Source organism: Oncorhynchus masou, chromosome 18 (genome assembly GCF_036934945.1).
Source record: "Oncorhynchus masou masou isolate Uvic2021 chromosome 18, UVic_Omas_1.1, whole genome shotgun sequence".
In the NCBI taxonomy this organism is placed as follows: domain Eukaryota; kingdom Metazoa; phylum Chordata; class Actinopteri; order Salmoniformes; family Salmonidae; genus Oncorhynchus; species Oncorhynchus masou.
Window position 1 is genome coordinate 73078278 of NC_088229.1, and position 13862 is coordinate 73092139.

At 45.4% G+C, this 13862-nt stretch overlaps 1 protein-coding gene across 2 annotated transcripts in view; it reads right to left on the minus strand.

Annotated features, from left to right (window-relative positions):
- LOC135505250 (equilibrative nucleoside transporter 1-like) overlaps positions 1-13862 on the minus strand; it is a 28172-nt gene that overhangs the window by 1933 nt on the left and 12377 nt on the right. For both annotated transcript variants that reach the window (XM_064924442.1, XM_064924444.1), the window contains 8 exons: positions 13289-13428; positions 11852-11986; positions 11043-11140; positions 10330-10399; positions 10046-10125; positions 2567-2675; positions 2318-2403; positions 801-1000 (listed from right to left, as the gene is read on the minus strand). In XM_064924442.1, the coding sequence (XP_064780514.1) occupies positions 801-1000; positions 2318-2403; positions 2567-2675; positions 10046-10125; positions 10330-10399; positions 11043-11140; positions 11852-11986; positions 13289-13428 (918 nt within the window). The remainder of the gene's footprint in view (positions 1-800; positions 1001-2317; positions 2404-2566; positions 2676-10045; positions 10126-10329; positions 10400-11042; positions 11141-11851; positions 11987-13288; positions 13429-13862) is intronic.

Sequence of the window (13862 nt, forward strand, 5' to 3'; positions counted from 1 at the left end):
GGAGAGAGAGAGAGAGAGGAGGAAGAGAGAGAGCAAGAAAGGAGAGAGAGAGAGAAAGGAGAGAGAGAGGAGGAAGAGAGAGAGCGAGAAAGGAGAGAGAGAGGGAGAGAGGAGGAAGAGAGAGAGCGAGAAAGGAGAGAGAGAGAAAGGAGAGAGAGAGAGGAGGAAGAGAGAGAGCGAGAAAGGAGAGAGAGAGAGGAGGAAGAGAGAGAGCGAGAAAGGAGAGAGAGAGAGAGAGAGGAGGAAGAGAGAGAGTGAGAAAGGAGAGAGAGAGAAAGGAGAGAGAGAGAGAGGAGGAAGAGAGAGAGAGAAAGGAGAGAGAGAGAGAGAGAGAGGAGGAAGAGAGAGAGCGAGAAAGGAGAGAGAGAGGGTGAGGGGATCAGGTGTCTTGCCAACTCCTATGGAAATGTCATGCAGAACATGGCTTGACAAGGCCAATGGAGCAGTAGCCAAAACTACAAACAGGTCTGGGACCAACCTACTGTGGTAACACTTCAGGTGCAGTCTGTCAAACTGGGAGACGTTTTTCTCTTGCAATAAATGACACCTTACGCAAATGCTTTGCTTGTACCATGTGTATTGTGCCTCCTAACGTTGTTAAAGAAAGATTAGTGTAGGCCTAAATCACACTGCATATTATCATTTTACTCATCCCATCTATGTCAAATGTTAGTTCGCATTGCAAACGGTTAGTTTGCAATGTGTGTAATTATGAGAGGAAAATATCGCCCTGTAGGCTACCTTGAAAGTTTCAAATCTATCTGGGTTTTCGCCCAGGCGAAGTAGGCAAGCGGTCTTACTTGGGCCCGAAGCACATGCAGAGGCTGGCCAGGTATCCGCTGGAGAAGGCGAAGAGGATAATGAAGACGATGAACCAGGCGTCGTGTTGAAAGACGACAGGCAGGTTGTAGCGGGGCTGAACGTTGCACAGCATGAAGAGAGGCACAAATATCACACGGGCTACCATAAAAATGGGCACCAGATTGCTGTCCTTCCCAGGCTGAAAGTGGATGGCAGAGAAAGAGACATAGCACATTCAAATAAATGCCATAGTGCTAAGGCTAAGTCATAGTGCTAAGGCTAAGGGACAGTGCTAAGGCTAAGTCATAGTGCTAAGGCTAAGTCATAGTGATAAGGCTAAGTCATAGTGCTAAGGCTAAGGGACAGTGCTAAGGCTAAGTCATAGTGCTAAGGCTAAGTCAAAGTGCTAAGGCTAAGTGATAAGTGCTTTATTCGATAGAAGATGATGACTTAAATTCACATTCGATAAAAACATTGTATGTTTAATAAAGCGTTCCTGCCGTGTTTGTCATAATTAAGCCGGTTGTAAAATGCATAGAAACTGGATTGATACATTCATAACATTCACAACGTCACCACAAGATGAGTAGATAAGATGCAAAAGGTATTTATCTTAAATTCAGGGTAGTTTAAAGTTTACTTGTATTTTTTTGTCTCTTAAAAAACTACTGTAAATTTACCATACCAGTTGAGGCCTATGGGTAACCTCTACTGTTCTGTTAGTGTTTACTGTTCTGTTAGTGTTTACTGTTCTGTTAGTGTTTACTGTTCGGTTAGTGTCTGCTGTTCTGTTAGTGTTTACTGTTCTGTTAGTGTTTTACTGTTCTGTTAGTGTTTACTGTTCTGTTAGTGTCTACTGTTCTGTTAGCGTCTACTGTTCTGTTAGCGTTTACTGTTCTGTTAGTGTTTACTGTTCTGTTAGTGTTTACTGTTCTGTTAGCGTCTACGGTTCTGTTGGCGTCTACTGTTCTGTTAGCGTCTACTGTTCTGTTAGCGTCTACGGTTCTGTTGGCGTCTACTGTTCTGTTAGCGTCTACTGTTCTGTTAGCGTCTACGGTTCTGTTAGCGTCTACTGTTCTGTTAGCGTCTACTGTTCTGTTAGCGTCTACTGTTCTGTTAGTGTTTACTGTTCTGTTAGCATCTACTGTTCTGTTAGCGTCTACTGTTCTGTTAGCGTCTACTGTTCTGTTAGCCTCTACTGTTCTGTTAGTGTTTACTGTTCTGTTAGTGTTTACTGTTCTGTTAGTGTTTACTGTTCTGTTAGCATCTACTGTTCTGTTAGTGTTTACTGTTCTGTTAGTGTCTACTGTTCTGTTAGCGTCTACTGTTCTGTTAGCGTCTACTGTTCTGTTTGCGTCTACTGTTCTGTTAGCGTTTTACTGTTCTGTTAGTGTGATCTGGAATCCTTAGTTCACAATATCCACAATTCAAATAAGTATCAGTTAGTTTCAGGCATATTCATTCAAATGAGCCGATTTCTTCCATTGTTGCATCATGTGTTTTGTTGCCGACTTACCCACATGCACACAGCAGTGAGGCTTCTCCCGGCCCAGTCGTTCAGGTTAAAGAGCAGGAAACAACACAGGGGGGTGAAGTACATCTCTGAGAGGAGAGGGTAACGTACGATAACACACATTACCAGCGAATATTACCAGTCATTTTCGTTGTTGTTGTTGCAAAGGCTCGTCAAATCAAAAGTGTGTAAGTACACCGTAAAATGAACACATAAACCATGCTCTTGTCATAGATATTCATACACACAGACCCCAGGCGCCTCCGTTAGCGACGGTAGACTTGACATCCACCGTGACAGCAGGGTAGACACCGATGGTGACGGTGAAGGCCAAACATACAGAGAGAGCCAGGACCCAGATCTACAGTCAATGGGTCACACAAGAAAGTCAATTAGATCACCTTTTTTGGAGAGTTGGGACGATAGAAAATGGAATGGGTTGGGAACAGTGATCTTTCTGCATTATGACTCATTTGTATATAACACTACAACATTCTGTGGCAGCCGTGTTAGTGCCACATTCAAAATAAATGGTGAATATTTCAACAATGCTATGTAACTAAATGTTTTGAATTAGAACGATAGTACACATTCTAAATATACAGTTTGAAGTCGGAAGTTTACATACACCTACATACAGCCAAATACATTTAAACTCAGTTTTTCAAAATTCCTGACATTTAATCCTAGTAAAAATTCCCTGTCATAGGTCAATTAGGATCACCACTTTATTTGAAAAATGTGAAATGTCAGAATAATAGTAGAGAGAATGATTTATTTCAGCTTTTATTTCTTCCATCACATTCCCAGTGGGTCAGAAGTTTACTTACACTCAATTAGTATTTGGTAGCATGGCCTTTAAATTGTTTAACTTGGGTCAAACGTTTCAGGTAGCCTTCCACAAGCTTCCCACAATAAGCTGTGTGAATTTTGGCCCATTCCTCCTGACAGAGCTGGTGTAACTGAGTCAGGTTTGTAGGCCTCCTTGCTCGCATATGCTTTTTCAGCTCTGTTCACAAGTTTTCTATAGGATTGAGGTCAGGGCTTTGACTTATTCATTCTATTGATTTCTATTGATTTTTCCATGATGTCAAGCAAGGAATCACTGGGTTTGAAGGTAGGCCTTGAAATACATCCACAGGTACACCTCCAATTGACTCAAAATATGTCAATGAGCCTATCAGAAGCTTCTAAAGCTATGACATAATTTTATGGAATTGTCCAAGCTGTTTAAAGGCACAGTCAACTTAGTGTGTGTAAACTTCTGACCCACTGGAATTGTGATACAGTGAATTATAAGTGAAATAATCTGTCTGTAAACAATTGTTGGAAAAATGACTTGTGTCATGCACAAAGTAGATGTCCTAACCGACTTACCAAAACTATAGTTTGTTAACAAGAAGTTTGTGGAGTTGTTGAAAAACGAGTTTTAATGACTCCAACCTAAGTGTATGTAAACTTCCGACTTCAACTGTATGGCTCTACGTTATACTAACTGAGTCCACCACAGAGTGTGTGTGTGTGTGTGTGTGTGTGTGTGTGTGTGTGTGTGTGTGTGTGTGTGTGTGTGTGTGTGTGTGTGTAGCCTGTTTCAGACGAGCAAAGTCTCCACCTATCTAAACAGAAATTCTTAACACATTTTTGAGCCAGATGTCCCCTCCACGTCCGAAATTATAAAGATGCGACCACCTGCGAAATCGTGATTTGTCCAAATATTCATCAATGAAAAATCCGTGCACCGGAACAAAGTTCCTTGTATTTCACAATGAAAAAAATGTCTTCATAATTTCTGCACGTACTCTTCCGAACTATTTCGCCTGGGAAGCATGCAGACTCTTTACATTGTCGCTTCCCTAGTCTGTTGACAGACGCAACGATTTCATACAGTATGTTACGTCCGTTTGTCCACGAGAGATTCATTCAACCCAGGAGAAAGGTAAGGATAGAGCGCAGTATGCGAGGAGGTATAATGAAGAATATCAAAAGTGTGATTGAAGGTGAATCTTTAGTTTTAGGGATCTACTTTCTAAGCCATGGAAAAACGAGTATTTAAAAAGTATTTATTGCGATAGTCGGTTTATAATCAATTTTTTATACCTACAGTACATAAAAAGTGTATTTGTCATGTCTTATTATGTCTGTTCCTGTCCTTTCTCTTCACTCTGTCTCTCTCTGCTGGTCTTATTAGGTTACCTTATCTTTCTCTCCTTCTCCAGCTGTTCCACATCTCCCCTAACTAGCTCATTCACCCTTCCCCACCTGTTCCCTCTTTTCCCTCTGATTAGGTCTCTATTTCTCTCTCTGTTCCTGCTACTTTCGGTGTCAGATTCTTGTTTGTGTTTTTCATGCCAGAAGCAAGCTATCGTCTCGTTTGCTTCCACCTAGTTCTATCCTGTCGGAGTCTGCCTGGCAGGTGCATCCTGCACTCTACTAACTATCTTTTGTTCCATTGACAACGTCGGAAGAGGATCTATGCCATTCCTGTTTTTTCATTAAAAGAACTCTGTTTCTGTTAAAACCGCTTTTGGGTCTTCACTCAAGTACATGACAGAAGAATCTGACCAAGAATGGACCCAGCGGCTCCGGACCCTTTTCACTCCGCCGTCGAGATCCAGGGAGCGATGCTAGGCAGACACGAGGAGGAATTGTCTGCTGCTCGACATGCCGTTGAGACCCTGGCCGTCCAAGTCTCCGACCTCACAAGACAGGTTCACCAACTCCACCTCGACCCACCGCCCACTTCCAGGGTTTCCGAGTCTCCGGAGCCCAGGATCAATAACCCGCCGTATTACTCTGGGGAGCCCACTGAGTGCCGCTCATTCCTCACTCAGTGTGATGTGGTGTTCTCTCTCCAGCCCAACACTTACTCCAGGAGCACAGCCCGCATCGCCTACGTCATTTCTCTCCTTACCGGACGGGCGCGTGAGTGGGGCACGGCAATCTGGGAGGCGAGGGCTGAGTGTATTAACCAGTATCAGGACTTTAAGGAGGAGATGATACGGGTTTTTGACCGTTCTGTTTTGGGGGAGGAGGCTTCCAGGGCCCTGTCTTCCCTATGTCAGGGGAATCGATCCATAACGGATTATTCTATTGAGTTTCGCACTCTCGCTGCCTCTAGTGACTGGAACGAGCCGGCTTTGCTCGCTCGTTTTCTGGAGGGTCTCCTCGCCGAGGTTAAGGATGAGATTCTCTCCCGGGAGGTTCCTTCCAGTCTGGACTCCTTAATAGCTCTCGCTATTCGCATAGAGCGACGGTTTGATCTTCGTCGCCGAGCTCGTGGAAAGGAGTTCGCGTTCTCCGTTGCCCCCCTCTCCACATCACTGCCACCTGCCGCATCACTGCCACTCTCCTCCGCCGGCTCGGATGCTGAGCCTATGCAGCTGGGGGGTATCCGCATCTCGGCCAAGGAGAAGGAACGGAGAATCACCAACCGCCTCTGTCTCTACTGCGGCTCCGCTGGTCATTTTGTCACCTCATGCCCAGTAAAAGCCAGAGCTCATCAGTAAGAGGAGGGCTACTGGTGAGCGCAACTACTCAGGTCTCTCCTTCAAGATCCTGCACTACCTTTCCGGTCCATCTCCGCTGGCCCGGTTCATCTGCTTCCTGCAGTGCCTTGATAGACTCTGGGGCGGAGGGCTGTTTTATGGACGAGACCTGGGCTCGGGAACATGACATTCCTCTCAGACAGTTAAGGGATCCCACGGCCTTGTTCGCTTTAGATGGTAGTTCTCTCCCCAAGATTCAGCGTGAGACGCTGCCTTTAACCCTCACTGTCTCTGGTAATCATAGCGAAACCATTTCTTTTTTAATTTTTCGTTCTCCTTTTACACCTGTTGTTTTGGGTCATCCCTGGCTAGTGCGCCATAACCCTTCTATTAATTGGTCTAGTAATACTATCCTATCCTGGAATGTTTCTTGTCATGTGACCTGTTTAATGTCTGCTATCCCTCCTGTTTCCTCTGTCTCTTCTTCACAGGAGGAGCCTGGTGATTTGACAGGAGTGCCGGAGGAGTATCACGATCTGCGCACGGTGTTCAGTCGTTCCAAGGCCACTTCTCTCCCTCCACACCGGTCGTATGACTGTAGTATTGATCTCCTTCCGGGAACTACTCCCCCGGGTAGATTATACTCTCTGTCGGCTCCCGAACGTAAGGCTCTCGAGGATTATTTGTCTGTATCGCTCGACGCCGGTACCATAGTCTCCTCCTCCTCTCCCGCCGGAGTGGGGTTTTTTTTTGTTCAGAAGAAGGACGGGTCCCTGCGCCCATGCGTGGATTATCGAGGGCTGAATGACATAACAGTTAAGAATCGTTATCCGCTTCCTCTTATGTCTTCAGCCTTCGAGATCCTGCAGGGAGCCAGGTTTTTCACCAAATTGGACCTTCATAACGCCTACCATCTCGTGCGCATCAGGGAGGGGGACGAGTGGAAGACGGCGTTTAACACTCCGTTAGGGCACTTTGAATACCGGGTTCTTCCTTTCGGCCTCGTTAACGCTCCAGCTGTCTTTCAGGCACTAGTTAACGACGTCCTGAGAGACATGCTGAACATTTTTGTTTTCGTTTACATGGACGATATCCTGATTTTTTCACCGTCTCTCCCGATTCATGTTCAGCACGTGCGACGCGTCCTCCAGCGCCTTTTGGAGAACTGTCTTTATGTGAAGGCTGAGAAGTGCACTTTTCATGCCTCCTCTGTCCCTTTTCTCGGTTCCGTTATTTCCGCTGAGGGCATTAAGATGGATCCCGCTAAGGTCCAGGCTGTCATTGATTGGCCCGTTCCTAAGTCACGCGTCGAGCTACAGCGCTTTCTTGGCTTCGCGAATTTCTATCGTCGTTTCATCCGTAATTTCGGTCAGGTGGCAGCTCCCCTCACAGCCCTTACTTCTGTTAAGACGTGCTTTAAGTGGTCCGTTTCCGCCCAGGGAGCTTTTGATCTTCTCAAGAATCGTTTTACATCCGCACCTATTCTTGTTACACCTGACATCTCTAGACAGTTTGTTGTTGAGGTTGACGCGTCAGAGGTGGGCGTGGGAGCCATTCTTTCTCAGCGCTCCCTCTCTGACGGCAAGGTCCATCCTTGCGCGTTTTTCTCTCATCGCTTATCGCCGTCAGAACGTAATTATGATGTTGGTAATCGCGAACTGCTCGCCATCCGCTTAGCCCTAGGCGAATGGCGACAGTGGTTGGAGGGGGCGACCGTTCCTTTTGTCGTTTGGACTGATCATAGGAACCTTGAGTACATCCGTTCAGCCAAACGACTTAATGCGCGTCAGGCTCGTTGGGCTCTGTTTTTCGCTCGTTTCGAGTTTGTTATTTCTTATCGTCCGGGCTCAAAAAACACCAAGCCTGATGCTTTATCTCGTCTCTTCAGTTCTTCTGAGGTCTCCACCGACCCCGAGGGGATTCTCCCTGAGGGGCGTGTTGTCGGGTTGACTGTCTGGGGAATTGAGAGACAGGTAAAGCAAGCACTCGCTCACACTCCGTCGCCGCGAGCTTGTCCTAGGAACCTTCTGTTCGTTCCCGTTCCTACTCGTCCGGCCGTTCTTCAGTGGGCCCACTCTGCCAAGTTAGCCGGCCACCCCGGCGTTCGGGGTACGCTCGCTTCCATTCGCCAGCGTTTCTGGTGGCCCACTCGGGAACGTGACGCGCGTCGATTTGTCGCTGCTTGTTCGGTCTGCGCGCAGACTAAATCTGGGAACTCTCCTCCTGCCGGCCGTCTCAGACCGCTTCCCATTCCCTCTCGACCGTGGTCTCACATCGCTTTAGATTTTATCACCGGACTGCCTTCATCAGCGGGGAAGACAGTTATTCTTACGGTTGTCGATAGATTCTCTAAGGCGGCTCATTTCATTCCTCTCGCTAAGCTCCCTTCTGCTAAGGAGACGGCTCAGATCATTATCGAGAATGTTTTCCGAATTCATGGCCTTCCGTCAGACGTCGTTTCAGACAGAGGCCCGCAGTTCACGTCTCAATTTTGGAGGGAGTTTTGCCGTTTGATTGGGGCTTCCGTCAGTCTCTCGTCCGGCTTTCATCCCCAGTCTAACGGTCAAGCCGAACGGGCCAATCAGACTGTTGGTCGCATCTTACGCAGTCTTTCTTTTCGTAACCCTGCGTCTTGGTCAGAACAGCTCCCCTGGGCAGAGTACGCCCACAACTCGCTTCCTTCGTCTGCTACCGGTCTATCTCCTTTTCAGAGTAGCCTCGGGTACCAGCCTCCGCTGTTCTCATCTCAGCTCGCCGAGTCCTGCGTCCCCTCCGCTCAGGCTTTTGTCCAGCGTTGCGAGCGCACCTGGAAGGGGGTCAGGTCGGCACTTTGCCGTAATAGGGCGCAGACTGTTAGGGCCGCTAATAAGCGTAGGACCAAGAGTCCTAGATATTGTTGCGGTCAGAGAGTATGGCTCTCCACTCAGAACCTTCCCCTTAAGACAGCTTCTCGCAAGTTGACCCCGCGGTTCATTGGTCCGTTCCGTATTTCTCAAGTCATTAATCCTGTCGCAGTGCGACTTCTTCTCCAGCTATCTTCGTCGCGTTCACCCGGTCTTCCATGTCTCCTGTGTTAAGCCCGTTCTTCGCGCCCCCGCTCGTCCCTTCCCCCCCATCCTTGTCGAGGGCGCACCTATCTACAGGGTTCGTAAGATTTTGGACATGCGTCCTCGGGGCCGTGGTCATCAGTACCTAGTGGATTGGGAGGGTACGGTCCTGAGGAGAGGAGTTGGGTTCCCTCTCGGGACGTGCTGGACCGTTCGCTGATCGATGATTTCCTCCGTTGCCGCCAGGTTTCCTCCTCGAGTGCGCCAGGAGGCGCTCGGTGAGTGGGGGGGGGGTACTGTCATGTCTTATTATGTCTGTTCCTGTCCTTTCTCTTCACTCTGTCTCTCTCTGCTGGTCTTATTAGGTTACCTTATCTTTCTCTCCTTCTCCAGCTGTTCCACATCTCCCCTAACTAGCTCATTCACCCTTCCCCACCTGTTCCCTCTTTTCCCTCTGATTAGGTCTCTATTTCTCTCTCTGTTCCTGCTACTTTCGGTGTCAGATTCTTGTTTGTGTTTTTCATGCCAGAAGCAAGCTATCGTCTCGTTTGCTTCCACCTAGTTCTATCCTGTCGGAGTCTGCCTGGCAGGTGCATCCTGCACTCTACTAACTATCTTTTGTTCCATTGACAACGTCGGAAGAGGATCTATGCCATTCCTGTTTTTTCATTAAAAGAACTCTGTTTCTGTTAAAACCGCTTTTGGGTCTTCACTCAAGTACATGACAGTATTGGGTTTTCATTGTTTTTCCAATTCAGAAAGTTAATTGAAATTATTTTTGGTTGTTGTTGAAATACTCAAACTCATAATATGCTATGAAAGTGACTGGTTCATTCGAAATTCTGGATAAGGCTAAATTAACTTGTCATTTTTATGTGTCTGCAAATGTGCCTCTAAAAATGATGTAATGTAATGTTTTGTATTTGCTTATAAAGTGCAGCAACGATTTTCAGTTCATCAACAGAATTTCAATTCATCCCCTGAATTGTTTTAGGTCGGGATTTAATCCGTGCTATAACAAACTTTTTAATTTACAGTTGAGCCAACATGCGCAGAGTTTTCCATGAATAAAATCTCCGTGAACATCTGAGAAAATGTCTTTAATTAAAAAGCCTCATTGTGTGGGCTGTCTAGTGTCCTACTCTAAAGCGAGCCATGGTTTGAATTACGGCCTCAATCTAAAAATAATTATGCCATACCTTCTTGAAGATGGTCAACATGGACACGGTTTGTTCCTCTTCTCCTTGTTTGAGAACTGGTGTCGTCGCTGCAGCATTTTCTGGAGGGAGAAGGAACGAGGCTATCCAATGCATGGCTTTCATGATCCTTAAAATTGGTAGCCTAATACAAATGTTTGAATAAAAATATATTCAACAAGTGTCCAAGTTTATGCATGGCTTGGATTTACTTATCTATACATAAAACGTGACAACTATCTTTCTCTTATTTCTACATATCTGACCCAACATAAATGTCATTTTACCTTCCAGCCTGTTCACCTCGTCACTAAGCCTGTTTCCACTTTGTCTCTTGTTGTAATATCGGTAGACCTCCTAAAGTAAGGTTCAGAACAACACGAAATTACAATCAATTATCTCACACTGGGATGTTAATTAACAAAACAGAAGAGATGAACTGGAAGTATTACATATATTTGACATTTATACACTGGTAAATTATTATGTGATGAATGAAAAGGGGAGGAAGTATTGGTTGTATTATGAAGTATTATAAAGTATTAGTTGTATTGGTTGTATTATGAAGTATTATGAAGTATTAGTTGTATTGGTTGTATTATGAAGTATTAGTTGTATTGGTTGTATTATGAAGTATTATGAAGTATTAGTTGTATTGGTTGTATTATGAAGTATTATGAAGTATTAGTTGTATTATGAAGTATTAGTTGTATTGGTTGTATTATGAAGTATTATGAAGTATTAGTTGTATTGGTTGTATTATGAAGTATTAGTTGTATTATGAAGTATTAGTTGTATTGGTTGTATTATGAAGTATTATGAAGTATTAGCTGTATTGGTTGTATTATGAAGTATTAGTTGTATTGGTTGTATTATGAAGTATTAAGAAGTATTAGTTGTATTATGAAGTATTAGTTGTATTATCATCGAGTAGCATCTCCTAACCCCATTTTCAGTCAAATATATGTAATAATAACATTTAAAATCCAGAGTTTATTACCAGTTTAGGGAGGATTGCATAGGACATTATGGCCAATATGATCACTACACAGGCTGTGAGGAAGTATCCAAAAGCAACATCATTTAGTGCTGAGCCACCTGTGGTGTGTGTGAGAGAGAGAGAGAGAGAGAGAGAGAGAGAGAGAGAGAGAGAGGGGCGGGACGGGACGGAGAGAGAGAGAGAGAGAGGGAGAGCGAGAGCGAGAGGGAGGGAGATAGGGAGATAGGAGAGAGAGAGAGAGGGAGATAGGAGAGAGGGAGATAAGAGGGAGAGCGAGAGGGAGGGAGATATGAGGGAGAGAGAGAGGGAGATAGGGGGAGAGAGAGAGAGAGAGAGAGAGGAGAGAGAGTGGGAGGGAGGGAGAGAGAGAGGGGGGAGAGAGAGAGGAGAGAGGGGGGAGAGAGGGGGAGGGAGAGAGAGAGGAGAGAGAGAGGAGTTGGGAGTGGGAGGGAGAGAGAGAGAGGAGAGAGAGTGGGAGGGAGAGAGATCACTTGTACAGCCATATCAAAAGTCATAAAATCTTAATTCCCAGGCACACCATCACCATTTACACCATCACCATTTACACCATCACCATTTACAGATGTATATGAATCATTTACAGACATGGTAAGGTGTACATATCCCAAAGGAGTCTATGAATTCATTTCAATACTACTAATCTCTTGCCTCAACTGCCCTTTGTGGAGGTGGACGTAATTATCTTTAGTAGTAAAAAAATGTAAAAACAGGTATTTTTTTTAATGATTACATATATCTGTAGAAGTGTTAATCGTGAACTGAAGAGGTGTATCATGTCTCAGACGTACTTGCGATAGCACAGATCATGGAGAAGGCAGCGAACGTCCCCGCCAGGCCTTGCCCACTCATTATGGGTGTGGTGTATTTGGCGGGAAGAAGGCCTGCCATGCCAAACAGACTGCCCTGCAGGATAGCTCCAAAGGCTGAAGAAAGGGTTTTAAAAAATGATAATAATAATAATAATAAACACAGTCAATAACACAGAGTCCAGTCATAGAAACATGAAACTAACATTTAATATGCAGTTTGAGTGTTCAATAATCTTACTGTTTTTTGTCTTCTTGGCAGGTGAATGAATAAGAGCGTCTGCCCAATCAGAGGTTCCCAAAGTTTTTCACGCCCCCCCCCCCCCCCTTTCCAGCATTGAGGAACATCTCGCAGGTTTTCATCAAGGATCTCGCTGTACTTTGCTCCGTTCATCTTTCCCTGGATCCCGACTAGTCTCCCAGTCCCTGCCGCTGAAAAACAATCCCACAGCAATGATGCTGCCACCACCATGCTTCACCGTAAGGATGCTGCCACTACCGTGCTTCACCATAGGGATGGTGCTAAGTTTCCTCCAGGCCAAAGAGTTCAATATTGGTGTCATCAGACCAGAGAATCTTGTTTCTCATGGTCTGAGAGTCTTTAGGTGCCTTTTGGCAAATTCCAACTGGGCTGTTATGTGCCTTTTACTGAGGAGTGGCTTCCGTCTGGCCACTCTACCATAACAGCCTAATTAGTGGAGTGTAGCAGAGATTGTTGTCCTTCTGGAAGGTTCTCCCATCTCCACAGAGGAACTCTCGAGCTCTGTCAGAGTGACCATCGGGTTCTTGGTCACCTCCCTGACCAAGGCCCTTCTCCCCCGATTGCTCAGTTTGGGCAGGCGGCCAGCTCAAGGAAGATTCTTGGTGGTTCCAAACTTCTTCCATTTAAGGATGATGGAGGCCTATTGTGTTCTTAGGGATCTTACATTTTTGGTACCCTTCCCCAGATCTGTGCCTCGACACAATCCTGTCTCGAAGCTCTACGAACAATTCCTTCGACATCATGGCTTGGCTTTTGCTCTGACATGAACTGTCAACTGCGGGACCTTATATAGACAGCTGTGTGCCTTTCCACATCATGTCCAATCAATTGAATTTACCACAGGTGGACTCCAATCATGTTGTCGAAACATCTCAAGGATGATCAATGGAAACAGGATGCACCTGCACTCAATTTCGAGTCTCATAGCAAAGGGTCTGAATATTGATGTAAATAAGGTATTTACCCATGCCCTACCAGGGGGTGCGCCCCACAGTTTGGGAACCACTGTGCTAAATTAACAAAATGTAATGTAAAGACCGACCCCATTGAAGGGTGACTGAGATCTAAGTGTGCTTTCAGTACAACTGAAAAAAATGGACTGGTTAAAAAGGAGGAAGGGACCAAATAAGATGCCGTAGCCTCGGAAAAAAACTCACAGTTTATGATGACAATCTTGATCATGGTTAATGTGAAGAAAGGGCCCGCGGCCATGTCTATTTTCACCGCGATGGCCGTGATAAGAAACAGCACCAAAATCACCGCCAGGCTGCCCATGATCCGGAACTTTTGAAGAATCCTGGAAGTTAGAGAGTTGGGGGTCAAATAATCAGAGGTCAATCTTATGTTGATCACAAGTCGGTCCTCTGCCTGGTTAGTGCACTTTTAACATTACTGGGCCGAGCTGGGCCAAGCTATACAATTACTATGATATTAGCTTATCCCCAAAAAACATGAAGATTTATTATCATATTAGCCCCCCCCCCGCCAAAAAAAAACATGAAGATTTATTATCATATTAGCCTTCCCCCCCAAAAAACGTGAAGATTTATTATCATATTAGCCCCCCCCCAAAAAAACATGAAGATTTATTATCATATTAGCCCCCCCCCCCAAAAAAACCATGAAGATTTATTATCATATTAGCCCCCCAAAAAGAAACATGAAGATTTATTATCATATTAGCTCGCCCCCCAAAAAAACATGAAGATTTATTATCATATTAGCCCCCCC